At 37.2% G+C, this 15,125-nt stretch overlaps 1 protein-coding gene across 1 annotated transcript; it reads left to right on the top strand.

The window, feature by feature from the left end:
* The first annotated feature begins 4,740 nt into the window (after positions 1-4,740).
* LOC122317786 (protein EARLY-RESPONSIVE TO DEHYDRATION 7, chloroplastic-like) lies at positions 4,741-9,058 on the top strand. Its single transcript, XM_043134788.1, has 4 exons — positions 4,741-5,852; positions 6,118-6,284; positions 8,210-8,294; positions 8,661-9,058. Exons 1-4 carry the CDS (start codon positions 4,900-4,902, stop codon positions 8,848-8,850), a joined length of 1,395 nt encoding a protein of 464 aa, XP_042990722.1. The 5' UTR covers positions 4,741-4,899; the 3' UTR covers positions 8,851-9,058.
* The last annotated feature ends 6,067 nt before the right edge of the window (positions 9,059-15,125 follow it).

Below are 15,125 nucleotides of genomic sequence, written 5' to 3' on the forward strand. Positions count from 1 at the left end.
GTGGTCCCCAAAGATTCGGAATTCAAGGAGCGGATCATGGCAAAAGCTCATGCGGCCCCTTATTCAGTTCATCCCGGCAGTACAAAGATGTACAGGGACTTGAAGAAAAATAACTGGTGGGATGGAATGAAGAAGGATATTGCCTTATATGTTGAGAAATGCCACACATGCCATCAAGTGAAGGCCGAGCATCAAAGACCTGCAGGTATGCTCCAACCCCTCCCTATTCCTGAGTGGAAATGGGATGACATCACGATGGACTTTGTAGTGGGTTTGCAGAGAACGCCTAGTGGGAAAAATTCTGTTTGGGTGATTGTTGACCGGTTAATGAAAAGTGCTCATTTCCTGCCTGTTAATAACACCGACTCCTTGGGTAAGTTGACACGCTTGTACGTGAAAGAAATAGTGCGGCTGCACGGCATACCAAAGAGTATAGTGTCGAATCGAGACCCGAGGTTCACGTTGCAGTTCTGGAAGAGTTTGCAGGCAGCTTTGGGTACTAAGTTGAAGTTCAGTACTGCATATCACCCGCAGACAGACGGCCAATCAGAGCGCACGATTCAGACCCTTGAAGACATGTTACGAGCCTGTGTTATGGAATTTCAAGGGAGTTGGGAAAACCATTTGCCGCTCATCAAGTTTGCTTATAATAATAGCTTCCATGCGACCATTCAGATGGCTCCCTATGAAGCTCTTTATGGGAGAAAGTGCAGGTTGCCCTTGTGTTGGGATGAAGTCGGGGAGAGTAGGATAATTGGACCCGAAATAATTCAAGAGATGCAAAGCCAAGTCCGGATCATCAGAGATAAAATGGCGGCAGCTCAGAGTCGCCAGAAAAGTTACGCTGATACCAGGAGGAGAGAGTTATCTTTTGAAGTAGGTGATTGGGTTTACCTTAAAGTCTCTCCCATGAAATGTGTTAAGCGTTTTGGTAAGAAGAGGAAATTGGATCCGAGGTATGTCGGCTCTTTTCAGATTCTGGAGAAGGTAGGGTCTGTCGCCTATAGAGTTGCTTTGCCAGAGTATTTTGGGGATATTCATGATGTCTTCCACGTATCATCCCTGAAGAAGAGCTTTGGACAGCAAGAGCCATGCTACGTCGACCTAGAGGGTATTCAGTTGCAACCGGATCTCACTTATGAAGTTGTTCCGTCGCAGATCGTAGATTGGAAGGAGCAATAGTTGAGGTCCAAGACGATACCTTTGGTTAAGGTGGCGTGGGGAGATCCGTTATCTCAAGACTTCTCTTGGGAGCGAGTAGCGGACATGAGGGAGCAGTACTCGTACTTGTTTGAAGGATGAAGGTATGTATCTTAATCTTGGTCATAGGTGGTTTATGTGTTTTTATGTGGCTTGTTTTAAGTTGGTGGTTAATCTTGCAAATTTCGAGGACGAAATTTGTTTTTAAGGGGGGAGGATGTGATGACCCGCTTTCGCGTGTATTTTTACTGAAGGGTTGTTTTTATTTTAATTAATATATTAGTTTATTTATTTTAATTTATTGCGTTTTTAAATTGGTTTTTAATTTATTTGATGTTGTGTTTTATTTATTTTAGTCATTTTGCGGTTTTTAATCTCTTTCTCGGCGGTTTTGTTTTGTTTTCCTGGGTGAGGGTTGGACCTCATCTTTTTCCTACATCTCTTTTTTCTTTTCTTTTTTTCCTTTTCCTTTTTCTCTTTTTTTTTCCTTCTTTCTTTTTCTTTTTCTCTTTTTTTCTTTCTTTTCTTTTTTTTCCTTCTTCCTCCCCGCGTCGACCCCGTCTCTCTCTCTCTCTCTCTCCTCTCCCACGCCGTTGCAGCCAACCCCTCGACCCACCGCCGTGTGGCACACCGCCCCCACCGGTCAAACCCCCTCCCTCTGGCGCACCTCCCCACCAAATCTCAGCCCCATCTGGCCAGCCGTTTGGCCGGAAAACGCCATCAAAGCCCCCACAGTTTTTGCCTCAATCAGCCGCCGTCGCTCCACCTCCGGCCACCATTTCTTCACCACTTCATCACCGGTCCCTTGCCGTCCTAACCCACCCATTTTCGGCCTCCAATAGTCACCGGAACAGCTCCCACGAGCTAGCTTTCCATTTTGGAAAATTTGGCCATCAACCTCCATTTCTGCCACCACCCACGGCCAACCACCACTTCCAATAGTTTCATAATCATCTCTAGACCATTCCCTATCAATCCCAAGCTCTGGTTTGTCCCCGTTCAAAAGTGGGTATTTTACAACCCATGGCCACAGTGAATTTTCACTTTTACGTTGTTTTTTCTCCGCCATTTGCAACGCCGCAAGCTTTCTAAAAATACCATATAGCGCTGTAAGTATTTTCCAAACCCTATTTTCAGATTTAAAAATATTGCTCATTCAATAATTTTATCTGTTGGTTGGCTGATTCCGAACTGAGTCCGAGGAGTTCGGGGGTCGGATGGATGGAGGACAGAGTTGCTTGTCTTATTGAATTATGTTGGTTGATTATTTTTGTGTATTGATATAGCATTTACATGGTGCATGCACGTGTGTTTTTGTTTAATTGTGAAAAGCCTGTTTATTGGCGTAAGTGGACTTATGGGTGCGTGTGTATCACGACCCCAAGCCGGGATGGGGTATTATCTCGGTGGAGCTCCTCTGGTCACTCGGGAGCGGAATAAATTGAGTGATGTCCCCTGGGTTGTCGCTGGGCGACGACGGGAGCGGGGGCTAGGGGGTGCTTGGTTACAAACGCGCCGGGCGCGGAACCGGGCATCGCTCTACGCACCGACTCTGTGGCCCTTCGCTGGCGAGGGCTAGAGGATGCTTGGCTACGAACACGTGGGGCGTGGAACTGGGCATCGCTCATTAGGTGTCACATGCGTGGTGGTACTCTACGGTGTGGTACTGGAGCCAGGGTGTGCGGATGACCCCTAGGGGAGGTCATGGTGCATACGGGTTAAAATGGATAATGGTTTGAGATGAATAAAGGCCAAATGTGACTTTTGGCGTGTTTTTGGAACGGGTTTGTTTTTGGGCCAAATGGAATTTTTGGCGTGCGTGGAAAAATATGATTTTATGGGTTTTGCGCATTGGCATCACTTCATGCATATTGTTTGAGTTCTATATGCTTTTATCTGGTGGTGTTTGGGTTTTACTTACCTGCGATACCATTTTTGGTTCCGTAGATTTTGGTGCAGGATTCGAGAATGAGGAGGAGGAGGCTAAGCCCAAAGATGCGGCTCCGTCGGGTTACTGATGTTATGCTTTATAGTTTGGTTTAAAACTATATTCGTGTTTTGTAATATTTTATTTATGTATATTTTAAACAGCTTGTATTACGTTAAGAAAAATTCTGGTACTTAGTTTTATGACTTTCGTTATCCGCTGCGTGTTTCTTCGTGCACATATGTTGCTTTTGCACACACTTGGCACTCGTCGATAGGGTGGTGACCCAGGTTGTCATCATCCGGACGTCTCGATTTCCCCGTGTCCGTGCGTGGGGATTTGGGGGCGTCACAGATATGGAGACATCTTAAAATATATCCGGTCATGAATGTAAGTTTCTTGATGAATGAATGATGACAATTTTTCTTAAAAAAACAAAGAGAGAAGTGGCACAGGGTATCGCGGGTCACTAGAGAAACCCGCGACCATTGATTTAGGTCTCAATACCAATTGCTCTATCCTAAGTTTTTTTCGCTTGTTATCTTTTAAAGTCATGCAACACCTTTTGAGGGTGTAACCATAGTTTTGAATTCCATTTTGTTCCAGTTGGAATTTTTTGTTTCAGTGTAGTATTCGGTACACTAAACATCATTATTCCATTTCACTCCAAATTCTGGCCTGTTTCGGTCCGTTTCAGCCATTTCGGTCAAATTTCGACCATTTAGACTAGAATTGGCATTCCGGCTCCTATTCTATTTTGGATTGTTTTTGTAATTTTTTAGTGCTTGGATGGTATTTTTATAAATTTTAAATTTAGATGGTATTTAATTAGTTCTAAAATATAAAATGTATTTATATAATTTTTTTTGTAACTTTAAGTATGTCCCCTCATTCACTCTTTTTTTAAATATCATTATTTTTAATAATTTCTATATTCTTTTATTTTTTTTCTTTGTTTCTATTTCTCAACTCAAAGTTTTGATTTTTTTAAACTTATATTTATTTTATAAAATTTCAATTCTTCCATATATATACACATATACATAAGACACACTTACATATATATATATATATATATGTGTGTATTTATTATATTAGTTGATAGGTTATATATACATATAATTATTTATATATAATATATAATTAATTCATAAAAGGTATTAGTCTCAAAATATTTCGTTCCAATACCTTAACATAAATGACTACTGAAACGATATTCAAAACTTTAGATATAACTCGACAAATTCTTTCAAGAAGGCTATTTAGCCTTTTTATTTTATTTTTTATTTTTTTCATACATTTTTTATACCCTTAAACATTTTTAAAAAAAAAATTCAGAAAATCATTAAAAAATATTTTCTTAATTATTAAGTAAAATATATATATATATATATATATGGAGAACTACTCCCAAGACAAACCATCGGTGGGTTTAGTGTTTTCCTATTTTTTATTTACCTTTTATTTATTTTATTTAGATTTTTAATTTTTAAGATTTTTATGTAGGTATTTGAGTTTTCCATTTAATGGAGGGGGGCATTGCAATTTCTCAATAATTCAGTGGTATTAATTTAAATTAATAATCTGGAAAATCGTTACTCCATGCGCGGGCGGGAAGTGCCCGAAACAGTTAAAAATGGTCACACGAGGACCCTGCTCCGTCACGCCACGTTTCCTTTCCGTCCTCAGCATCCCTCTATTCAAAGTTTCCCCTCGACACCCCCCTACAACTCCATCAGTCATTTCTTCGTGATAACAAAGCATCACCAACAATGGCTTCGCAAGATCCAAACCATAAAACCCCACTCTACCCCGATGTCATCCAATCAAATCCCGACGCTCCCTCTCACCCTATTTCTTCGTCCCCTTCCTACAATCTCTACCTCTCCAGCGACATGCGAGACCTCGTCGAGAACCTCTTTCCTGACCCCCCTGATTACCCCCAAAACCCTAACTCTAACAGCTACTGTTCACCCTCGGCCCCGCCTGAGGCCACCGAGGAGGTCATGATCAGGATCCCCGGTGCCATTCTCAACCTAGTCGACAAGCACTACAGTGTCGAGCTCGCCTGTGGCGAACTCACTATCGTACGTATACGGCAGGGGGACAACGCCGTTGTCGTACTCGCCCGCGTTGCCGAAGAGATCCAATGGCCGCTGGCCAAGGATGAGGCCGTCGTCAAGCTCGACGACTCGCATTACTTCTTCTCGTTCCGCGCCCCCAAGGAACATGGATCTGGTTCCGAGTCGAGCGACGAGGAAGACAAGCATTATGGAAAGGACTCTGACGATCTGTTGAATTACGGGTTGACGATTGCGTCCAAGGGGCAAGAGTGCTTGGTTAGGGAGCTGGATGGAATTTTGCACAGTTACAGTAGCTTCTCGATGCATAAGGTTTCGGAGAATGCGAAGATTAAGAAAGGGGGGGCATTGGATGGGTCAGTGGCGAAACAGATTTCGCCAGCGGATATGAAGTCGGAGAGGAAGGAACTTATGGAGAAGCAGTGCGCCGCTTACTGGACGACGCTGGCTCCAAATGTGGAGGACTACAGTGGGACCGCCGCTAAGATGATCGCGGCGGGTTCAGGTAAGCTGATCAAGGGGATATTGTGGTGTGGGGATGTCACAGTGGAGAGGTTGAAGTTGGGAAATGAGGTTATGAAGAAGAGGGTGAAGCCGCGTTCCAGTTCGGAGATTGATCCCAAAACCTTAAAGCGGATTAGAAGGTACGGAGAAACACAAATTAAAATTAATTTATTCCTCTTTGTGGTGTTGCTTTCAGTTTAGTCTTTTGTTTTCCTTAGTTATAGTTTAGTGATTTAGAATTTAGATGGCGCATACTTGAAATAAAAATGGGAGCTATGACATAACTAGTTAGCGCGTTTTTAAAAGGTTCATAAGAGTTCTTTAAATTGAAAATGATTTCTTGTCATTGCATTGGCAATACATTTTTAGCTAACGTTTGAACATTGTTGGTCTGACAATATGTAGGGTTAAGAGGGTGAGCAAAATGACGGACAAGGTTGCAAATGGCGTCCTCTCTGGGGTTGTTAAAGTCTCTGGATTTCTTACAAGTTCGGTAGCAAATTCAAGAGTGGGCAAGAAGTTTTTCAGCCTAATGCCTGGGGAGATTGTGCTTGCAACCCTGGATGGGTTCAGTATGTTGATCATCTCAAGCCCTTGATCTTTTGTGTTAACAATTAGCAGATATTTCTGAATGGCATTTTTACCCTATACTGCAGCTTCCAATTTAAAAGTTCATAACTAGTTGCATAGATTGTGAAACTGTGCAACCCGCATTAATTATAAGATATGATATATAACTATGAGATTAATTTGGGATATCTTCATCCTTCCTTCCTCTTTGAATACGAGCCTGCAAGCACAATGGCCCCCATCATGCATGTGGACAGGGAAAGTATGTTTTAACTGTAGAGAGAGATAGAATTGCGTGTGTAGCAGGGGCTGCTACACAATATGATGATGTTTTGAAGAAATAACTTGATAGAATATGTATGTCAAGTGAAAGATTTTTCAGAATATGTATGTCAAGTGAAAGATTTTTCAGCTAAATACTTGCCTCTTCATTGAGAATGAAAGGTGCAATCACCAAGATCAGGGATGAAAAGAATGGAAGATTATTAAAGAAAATGGGGAAAAAACTTAAAAGATAGAATTCTAGGTAAAAAGTCCACTGCCTTAGGCCACCGTCTAAGTTGCCTGGGCATTGACCTGCTCCTCAGAGGTAGATATGAAGAATCAAGCAGGAAGAAGACAGATCAATAATTGAGGGTCAATGTGTTTTTTTATAACCTTTTGTCTTCTCAATTGAATGACTTCTGAAAGGTTGGTTGGATGGGTTTAAATTGCTTGGAGGTGATGATTATTGCTAAGTAAGAGGGGAGCTATATAGATAGTTTTGTGTGCAAATAATAGCTCACGCTTTCAACCTCTCTTTAAAATAAGGGGAAGGGGTCCTTTTTGTGTTGGCGACAGAAGGAGCCGCCAGAAATCCTTTCCTTTCTCTTTGGTTTTGGACAGTATAACATTTAGTGCCAGGAGAGGAGATAAGGGTAAGGAAAGGAGTAAGAGATAGAAGACAGAAGGCGAGTGAACTGGCAACCCACAGGTCACCCTAGCATTGCCCAAAGAACAAAAGTACTGAAATACTGACTCCTAATCCAACTTAGAAGAGATTTTGAACGGTGCATGTGGCAAGAGCCACTCGTGGAATTTTGAAATATTCATTGATATTTAAAGTAGAATAATGATAGCCTTACCACTCTTTTACCACTTTTTTTAATTTTTTATTTTTTAAAATTTTTTTTTTTTTTACTTAATGATTAAGTAAGTGACTATCACTAAAATTATATATTTTTAAAATTTTTTCTTAATGGTTAAGGATGTTAAAAAAATATTTAAAAGAAAATGATAAAAAATAAATACACTACAAGTGGTAAAATAGTGGTAAAAGGGTGGTAAGTGTATCATTACCCTTTAAAGAAACCGACCCGGTACAATGTCCCAGGAATTTTAGCCTCGTGGATATATCCTTTTTAATAGGACTCCCAAATTAGAAACTATTAAGCTCCTTAAAAAAAACAAAGGATAATATCCCATTCAAATGTGCACAAGATCCCCTTCCCCATAGAAAAAAAACAGAAGAGTATGAGATGAATATATATTTTTTTTTTATTGGCATCGGGTGTCTAGGAACAGCGTCCCACTATTCCCGGGAGTACATAGGTTCTCTGCAAGGAGTTTCTCGCAAGTGTACCTCAGATAATTCAAGAGGAAAATACCCCAGTCTGATGGCCCATAAAAATTGTTTGCACCCAAGGGAATTTGAACCTTAGACATGGAGGAGCATACCTCCAAGCTAAGAGTCTGGAATGAACAATTAGCCAATGAGTTTGTTCAGTGTTGATGTTAAGATCCGATATCTAAGCTTTTGTTGGTAATTTTATTTTTATAGTAAATTTATTGCTGAGGCAAAACATCTGTATTCAAATCTCCTGTATTAAACATGGTTATTTCTTTTTGTTTGTGCTTTAGAAACATGTTTCTAATTTCTTAAAAATAGGCAGAGTCTGCGATGCTGTTGAAGTAGCTGGCAAACATGTCATGTCAACATCATCCACTGTGACAACTGAACTCGTCTCCCACAGGTAAATTCAGAGGATGCCCAAAAAATTGAGTAAAACAGCATGTAAAAGCTCATAAAAATACATTCATTGATGCCGTAATGATTTGAGCTTGAGAGAGAGAGAGAGAGAGAGAGAGAGAAAATAAAATAAAAGACCAGCAATTTAAGTTTGTTTTCTTGTATTCATGCTTTGGTGATGTTGACAAACTTTGTTATCTCAGTAACTAATAAGTAGGTTCTTCTCATTTTCAACTAATGTAGCCAATCCAGACCTAGTCTTTATGGCCATTTTTTTTCAGATTTAGTGATGTTATAAGACACTGGCAGGTAGGTCATTATGCTTCTCTAACCATTACGGGTTGGAATTTGGAAAATGCTTATCTTGCAGGTATGGGGAACAAGCAGGTCAGGCAACAAGTGAAGGGCTTGATGCTGCAGGCCATGTTATAGGCACTGCATGGGCTGCTTTCAAGATCCGAAAGGCATTCAACCCTAAAAGTGTTCTCAAACCTACCACCGTAGCCAAATCTGCTGCTAAAGCTGCAGCCGAAGAGAAAAAGGCTAAGAAGTCCCAGTAATTGCCGATGGGAATTTTCCATAGTGTACCAGAGGTTTGCCCATATACAGAATGTAGCCTATATTTGCAAAAAACTTCTTGTCAAAGGCTTGTACATCTTCAAGATTAGTGGGGACTTTGTTCCTCAAAATGATTGGTGAGCTTGAATATGCTGCTCAGGCCCTTTTGCTCGATGCTTTAAATAATCTGGGTTCAATGCCCTTCAAAGTATGGTTTTCACATTCCATGGACATGGGCTGACCCGGTTGAGGGCCATGTAATTATGTAACAGCACCGTGAATGAGCTTTTTGTTAAGTTATTCTTTGGGTTTCATGAGGGAGGGGATCTCGACTCGATATTGTCCCGGAGCCAGCAAAACAAACTATTGAAAAGAAGGCAGAAAGTGGGTTTTTATTTATTTATTTATTATATATATATATATTTATATATTTGAATTGATTGCATATCTGACTTAGAATATGTAAGGGGCTCCTTTTCGTGGTGGGGGAATGTTCTCATGATCGCCTGTCGTGAATCGATTCGTCTAAACCAAAGTTTTGAAATCCGTTCCGGAGACCATTCCGGTCGAGGCACTGGAACGGAATATTTCGATACCGGTACGTTTCGGTGTACCGTTTCGAGATTAATTATATATTATATATAAATATTTATATGTATATATAAACTAACAATTAATCAAATAAATACATATATATGTAAGTGTGTGATATGTATATGTGTATATATATAGAAGAATTAAAGATTTATAAAATGAATATATATTGAAAAAAATCATAAACTTGAGTTAAGGCACAAAAATAAAGGAAAAAAATTAAAGAATAGACAGATTATTAAAAGTAACAATACTTCTAGTGCACGGAAAGAGGTATTTGAATTCTAAAAGTATAATTTTATTCATTATTTTTCAACTTATTTACAAGAGAATTTTTTTCTTTTTTTTTCTTCTTTTTTTTTTTTTTGGGACCGGAATTACTATTCTGGCCGGAATATCGGAATTCCGGTCGGAATTGACCGGAACGGCCGGAATTTGACCCGGAACGGAATAGACACCTATCCGGTTCCGGTCACTGTTCCGGCACGAAAAATTTCGGTCATTCCGGCCGGAACGGAACGGTTTTTAAAACCTTGGTCTAAACCCTGGCTAGGAATAACTTTTTTCCTTTTTTTTTTAAGACTTTTATAGTCTAGTGTCGGGATAATCTCTGAGGCCTAATTTTTTATTCACTGGCGTGTAGGTAGGTATGGAGATTGGGATGTGAATTTTTAGTTTAAGATAAAAGTTAAAAGTTAAATAAAATATTAATTTTTAATATTATTATTATTTAAAAATTTTAAAAAGTTGAATTAAGATTTTAAAAAGTTAAATTATTTATTATATTTTATGTAAAAATTTAAAAAATTTATAATGATGAGATGAACTAAAATGAATCTTATATTACTTTTAAACTATCAAACAAGTCCGTATTGTTTTTTTATGATAAAGGTTACGGGTTTTGAAATTCAGATTTTTTAATGAGTCGCATGCTATTATGCATCATATTTAGTAAGAAGGGTGATGTATCATGTATGTGTATATATATTATATTAATATGTATTATATTAATATGTATAATATATAAGGGAAATTTGGACATACCTCCCTGTACATTTAGCCGCTTTTTCTCTTTTGAGAATTAATCATGTGGTATTTAATACTTTGGACCAGATTCCTTCATCAAATTTTCTGTCGATGTCAGTTAAAGGATAACACCTGCCATCCCATGAGCCGGTCACGTGTCAAATTTTATTTTAAAATTTTAAAATTAAAAAATACAAATAAAAAGCTCAATTGTTTGTGGGAGGAGAGACCTCTCTCCCCACCGTCGGCCACCACGTGGTGGCAGGCGAAATTAGAAATCCTGTAAAAGAGTTGTTAGTGTGTTCATTTTCCAAAGTTTATTAATTATTAGTTTTTATTGTATTTTAGTTGTGTTAATAACTTGATTGGAAGTTGTTTGAACATGACCTTCAATTGCTAATTTTAATAAAATAATATAGATAAAAGAAGATAAAATATTATAGATGAAAAAGAAAGACAAAAGAGTTTTCGAATTCAAAATTCCATTACTTATCAAATTATTTTAAATTTTTATACTGTCACGTAAGACATGAAATTAAATGAGAAATAACTAAAATCTTGTAATAAACCAAAAATTCTAGAATAATTATTATAAAATTAATGAAGAGAAAGGCTGATATGGCTTAATATGTCCTCATCTTGGTTTATTTTATATTTATGAGTTTTGTTATGTACAAGTGAATTCACATACCGATCTACGTATCAATACTGTTACTTTTATATTCAAAATTTAAATTGATATCATTTTCATTAAAATCTGACTTTCTAACTAATAACGTTATATAGGTGCACATATTAATGCACATAATCACTTACAATAAAATTTTTCTTATATTTATTAAGTAATCGTGTTTTCCTCAGCTGTGTATGTGATTGTGAACCAAATGATAATGGAATCTAATCTATGATTGAAATCAATATTTTAAAGATTATGATATCTTTTTCAGAGCAATTATTTAAACTCTTAGTGATTTCCTGCAAGATTATCACTCTGCTTTTACTCCTATCAACATCATGTAAAATATCAGTCGCCGCCCCATATTTTTGTATTTTTGTTAATTTTTAGTGCAAGTGGATTTATTTTTGGCTCCATAAATTGGGTACTATTTGTGTTTAAATTATTCTTTACTTAGATTTTACACCACAAGCTCTCAAAGGCTATGGACTTCTTTTGAAGTCATACCAAGGGACGAATCAAATGCTCCTTTAGTGTGAACACCTCCCAACTATAAAATGTCGCCATCCTTTCCATTTCTTTCTTGATTCTTTGTCTGGTTCTTGCCTTTTACTGATGAATTCATAATGAAAAATTGGTTCTTCTTATTTCTTTAAACTAAGATCACTCAAGAAATACTCGTAACAAATCGTACCCGAGACTTTCGAAGCGGCGCGTGCACGAACTCCACCCCTTCCTCATGTTTTATCAATTCACTTTAATACATATTTGATTAGGAAAAAATGTTTTAGTAAGCCAAGTATATAGACACAAAACATTGAAAAGATATTATGGGTGAAGTTTTGAAAGGTGCCAAATCAATCTTCTGGGATTAGCAAATCTTGGTTGTCGAATGGAGATGCTTTTGGACTTTGGAAGTCTTCAACCCACATGTGATTCTCAAAATAAGTGGCCGAGCATATGTATATCTATCTAAGAAGGGGAATAAGTTTATTTAATTTTCTCAAACACCCAAAAACGAAAAAAAAAAAAGAAAAAAAGAAAAAAAGAAATGACATAGCTTTGCTATCCTTCCCTTGCTTTAAAGTGAGGTGCTCTCCTCTTCTAAATCTCTAAAGTGGGGGGAAAAGGGGCTGAGAAGATAAGAAGCAAGGAAAGAAGATATGCCATGGGCTGGTTCTTAATTAGATGAGAACAAAGAAAAAGACAAATGCTGATAAGGTTTCTTAATTAATTAATTTTTTTTCTTTTGATGTGCAATAGGAATGGCATAGTGTGGATGAGTGATTGGCAGCTTAAAAACTCAAATTTAGGTAAGGTTGATTATGTCATTATTTGAGCTCTGAGAATGTGGATTATGGATTCCTGAGGTGGATCACCATGAGTATTGTACGCGTTCTAGATTTGCCACGCCAAGTAAAGGTACCTTAGATGGTGCACCATCCACACATTTTGGCATTATAATATATAGGCCAGCCGCACTGAACATATTGACCCTTTATCTTAAACTGATGTGGGTTGATATCAGCCACAACAACTTACACCGTCAAAAAAATAAAAATATTTAGTTACTGCCACTTGGGAAGAAAAAAGATTTTCAACTCTCCATTGATTTCTTGCTTCTTTGCTTGTATTGGTTGCATAGAAAGGCTTGCAAGAAACTAGCTCTAAGATACAATAAACTAAACAAACGTGCAAAAAGAAGTTTCATTGTGATATTTCATATGATATGGATAAGGATATACAGTTGGTAAACAAGATCCCACATTATTTAGAAAATAGAAGTTCTTACTCTTTATAAGATTTCAACAGGTTTTAATTATATCATTGATTAGTCCTTTTAAAGTATAGATCCTGCGATTTGGGCCTTCCATTAAAATGTTACAAAATCATAATTCCCCAATAGGTATGTGAATTATGTGGAGGACTTCAATTTTTCATAATTCCCCAAAACCACAAATGAGTTTCCTCACTATACCTTAAATGCATGGAACTATTTATATATATATATATATATATATATATATAATATGGGTGTGTATAATGGCACGCCCAATAAATTTGGCTGATGTGGAAACATTTCCCATCAATTAGCATAAAAAATTATTAGTGTTTTGATTTTTTTAAAATTATAATGAGTCCCACAATAAATAATATGTTTACACTGACTTTATGTAGCATAACTCATTTAGAAACATATACAACCAACAAAAACATTGGAATAGAAGAGTTTGGGGAAAGAATCTTTTCCTTACATTGTTGAAGAGATCTATTTGAAAAACAAGAAGAGAAGTATTTTTCTTAATGCATATAATTCATTTATAAGTAGTTATTTTCAAAGAAAATTCTACATAATACGCTCTTATCTTACTATAATGAAGTCACATTGTCTATCAACTTTTAAGTTTTTCTTCAAAAAAAAAAAAAAAAAAAAAAGAGATGATTCAAACTTGATGAAAAGTTTCACAATTACATAGTGCGATGAAAGTCATGGGATAAGAGTATTATTTAACATTATTATATATATATTTTTAATAAACTTAAAGAGTTTACAAGCCATGAATCTTATAATTAATAACTGACTTTTGGCTTCTCTCTCTGCTCAAGTTAACTCTGTAAGGTTTTCCATTACTCACATACAAACAAGAAAAGAGTAGTACCATGGTACTTACTGATCAACCAAAACTTAGAGATCTAGTGTTAACATTGATACCTGGATCCAAAAAGCACAATTTATTCACGATCTCAAAATTATTTGAGCTCAATATATTATTTTTCATTTAAATCCTTAATAATTCCCACGCATATATATATATATATAATAATTCCATAATACCCTATATCACTAAGGATGGTGGCTCAGTGGTCCATGATTTTAGTAGTGGGCACCAGGTCCTGGGGTCAAAATCGATCTGCAACAAGAAGCGCTCATGATTATTAGTGACTTATTGGCTCATGGATCATTAATAACCTCGTGGGGTTGAGATCAGGATATGGCTCAAGTCCGACTAGTAGGGAGCGCCTATGATTCTTGTCATCTAGGTCCTTCCTGTCTGGCTTCCCAACGGTTTGGATGCTACTATAGTCATGTCCTGGTAGAGAAGCCATCTCTGGTTAATCCCACCAACCTTTTTTTTTTAAAAAAGAAAAGGAAGAAACCCCACAATACCCTATTAATAATTTATTATTGTAATTAGATGTGTGATGCATGAAATCTCAATAATATATATATATATATATATATATATATATATAATATATATATATAGCATAAAAGGGTTGGAAGAGGTGATCATAGATAGCTTCCCTACCTGATGTAATCATAGTAGCACTCTACTCACTAGAAACAAAACATGAGGGTCCTTACTAAGGAATTCAATGAATCCAGGACTAAGTAGATGCCCTAGCTACCAAGAGTAACGCAAAGATTATTGAGCCACCACTCTCTATGCTTTTCAACAGTCTTTACTATCAAATAACTTCCATTGCTAAAAAGACATTAAAACAATCAATAAGAAAGAGTTAATACTACAAGACATTGTGCTTAGTTTGGATCAGTAGAACTTTATAATTTTGTAGATTAAAAGGTGGGCCTTTTCTCACATGTAATAGCTGACCATATGTAGTCCTTTTTTTCTTGTCACAATCTTGGAGATTTGATCAATTTTCAACATTGTAGTATGGTAGTACCAGCACTAAAAGGCTAGGTCAGCATTATTTCGACATGACATGACATGACCGATCAAATAACAACAGGCATCATTGCACACACCCAAAGCCCTGCCCCATTCATGAGATTTTCAAACCACTTGAGTCAGTGACCTTATTGTAAAGTGGTCACTCAAATCCCACTCAAAGTCAATAATCCATGCATGATCTCCACGTTTCAACAAATGAGCCAATGGCACATGTACTCCGTGGTTACTATTGCAATTGGCACAACTATTGATCACTTTCTTGAAATATCATTTTGGTAGTTTT

This window comes from Carya illinoinensis, chromosome 8, assembly GCF_018687715.1.
Source record: "Carya illinoinensis cultivar Pawnee chromosome 8, C.illinoinensisPawnee_v1, whole genome shotgun sequence".
NCBI classification, from domain to species: domain Eukaryota; kingdom Viridiplantae; phylum Streptophyta; class Magnoliopsida; order Fagales; family Juglandaceae; genus Carya; species Carya illinoinensis.

Excerpts from the sequence above, each read along its gene's own strand:
- LOC122317786 (XM_043134788.1), top strand. The coding sequence starts at position 4,900 with ATGGCTTCGCAAGATCCAAACCATAAAACCCCACTCTACCCCGATGTC. Across the intron at positions 6,285-8,209 it reads TGCAACCCTGGATGGGTTCA|GCAGAGTCTGCGATGCTGTT; the intron begins GTATGTTGATCA and ends TCTTAAAAATAG. Across the intron at positions 8,295-8,660 it reads ACTGAACTCGTCTCCCACAG|GTATGGGGAACAAGCAGGTC; the intron begins GTAAATTCAGAG and ends CTTATCTTGCAG.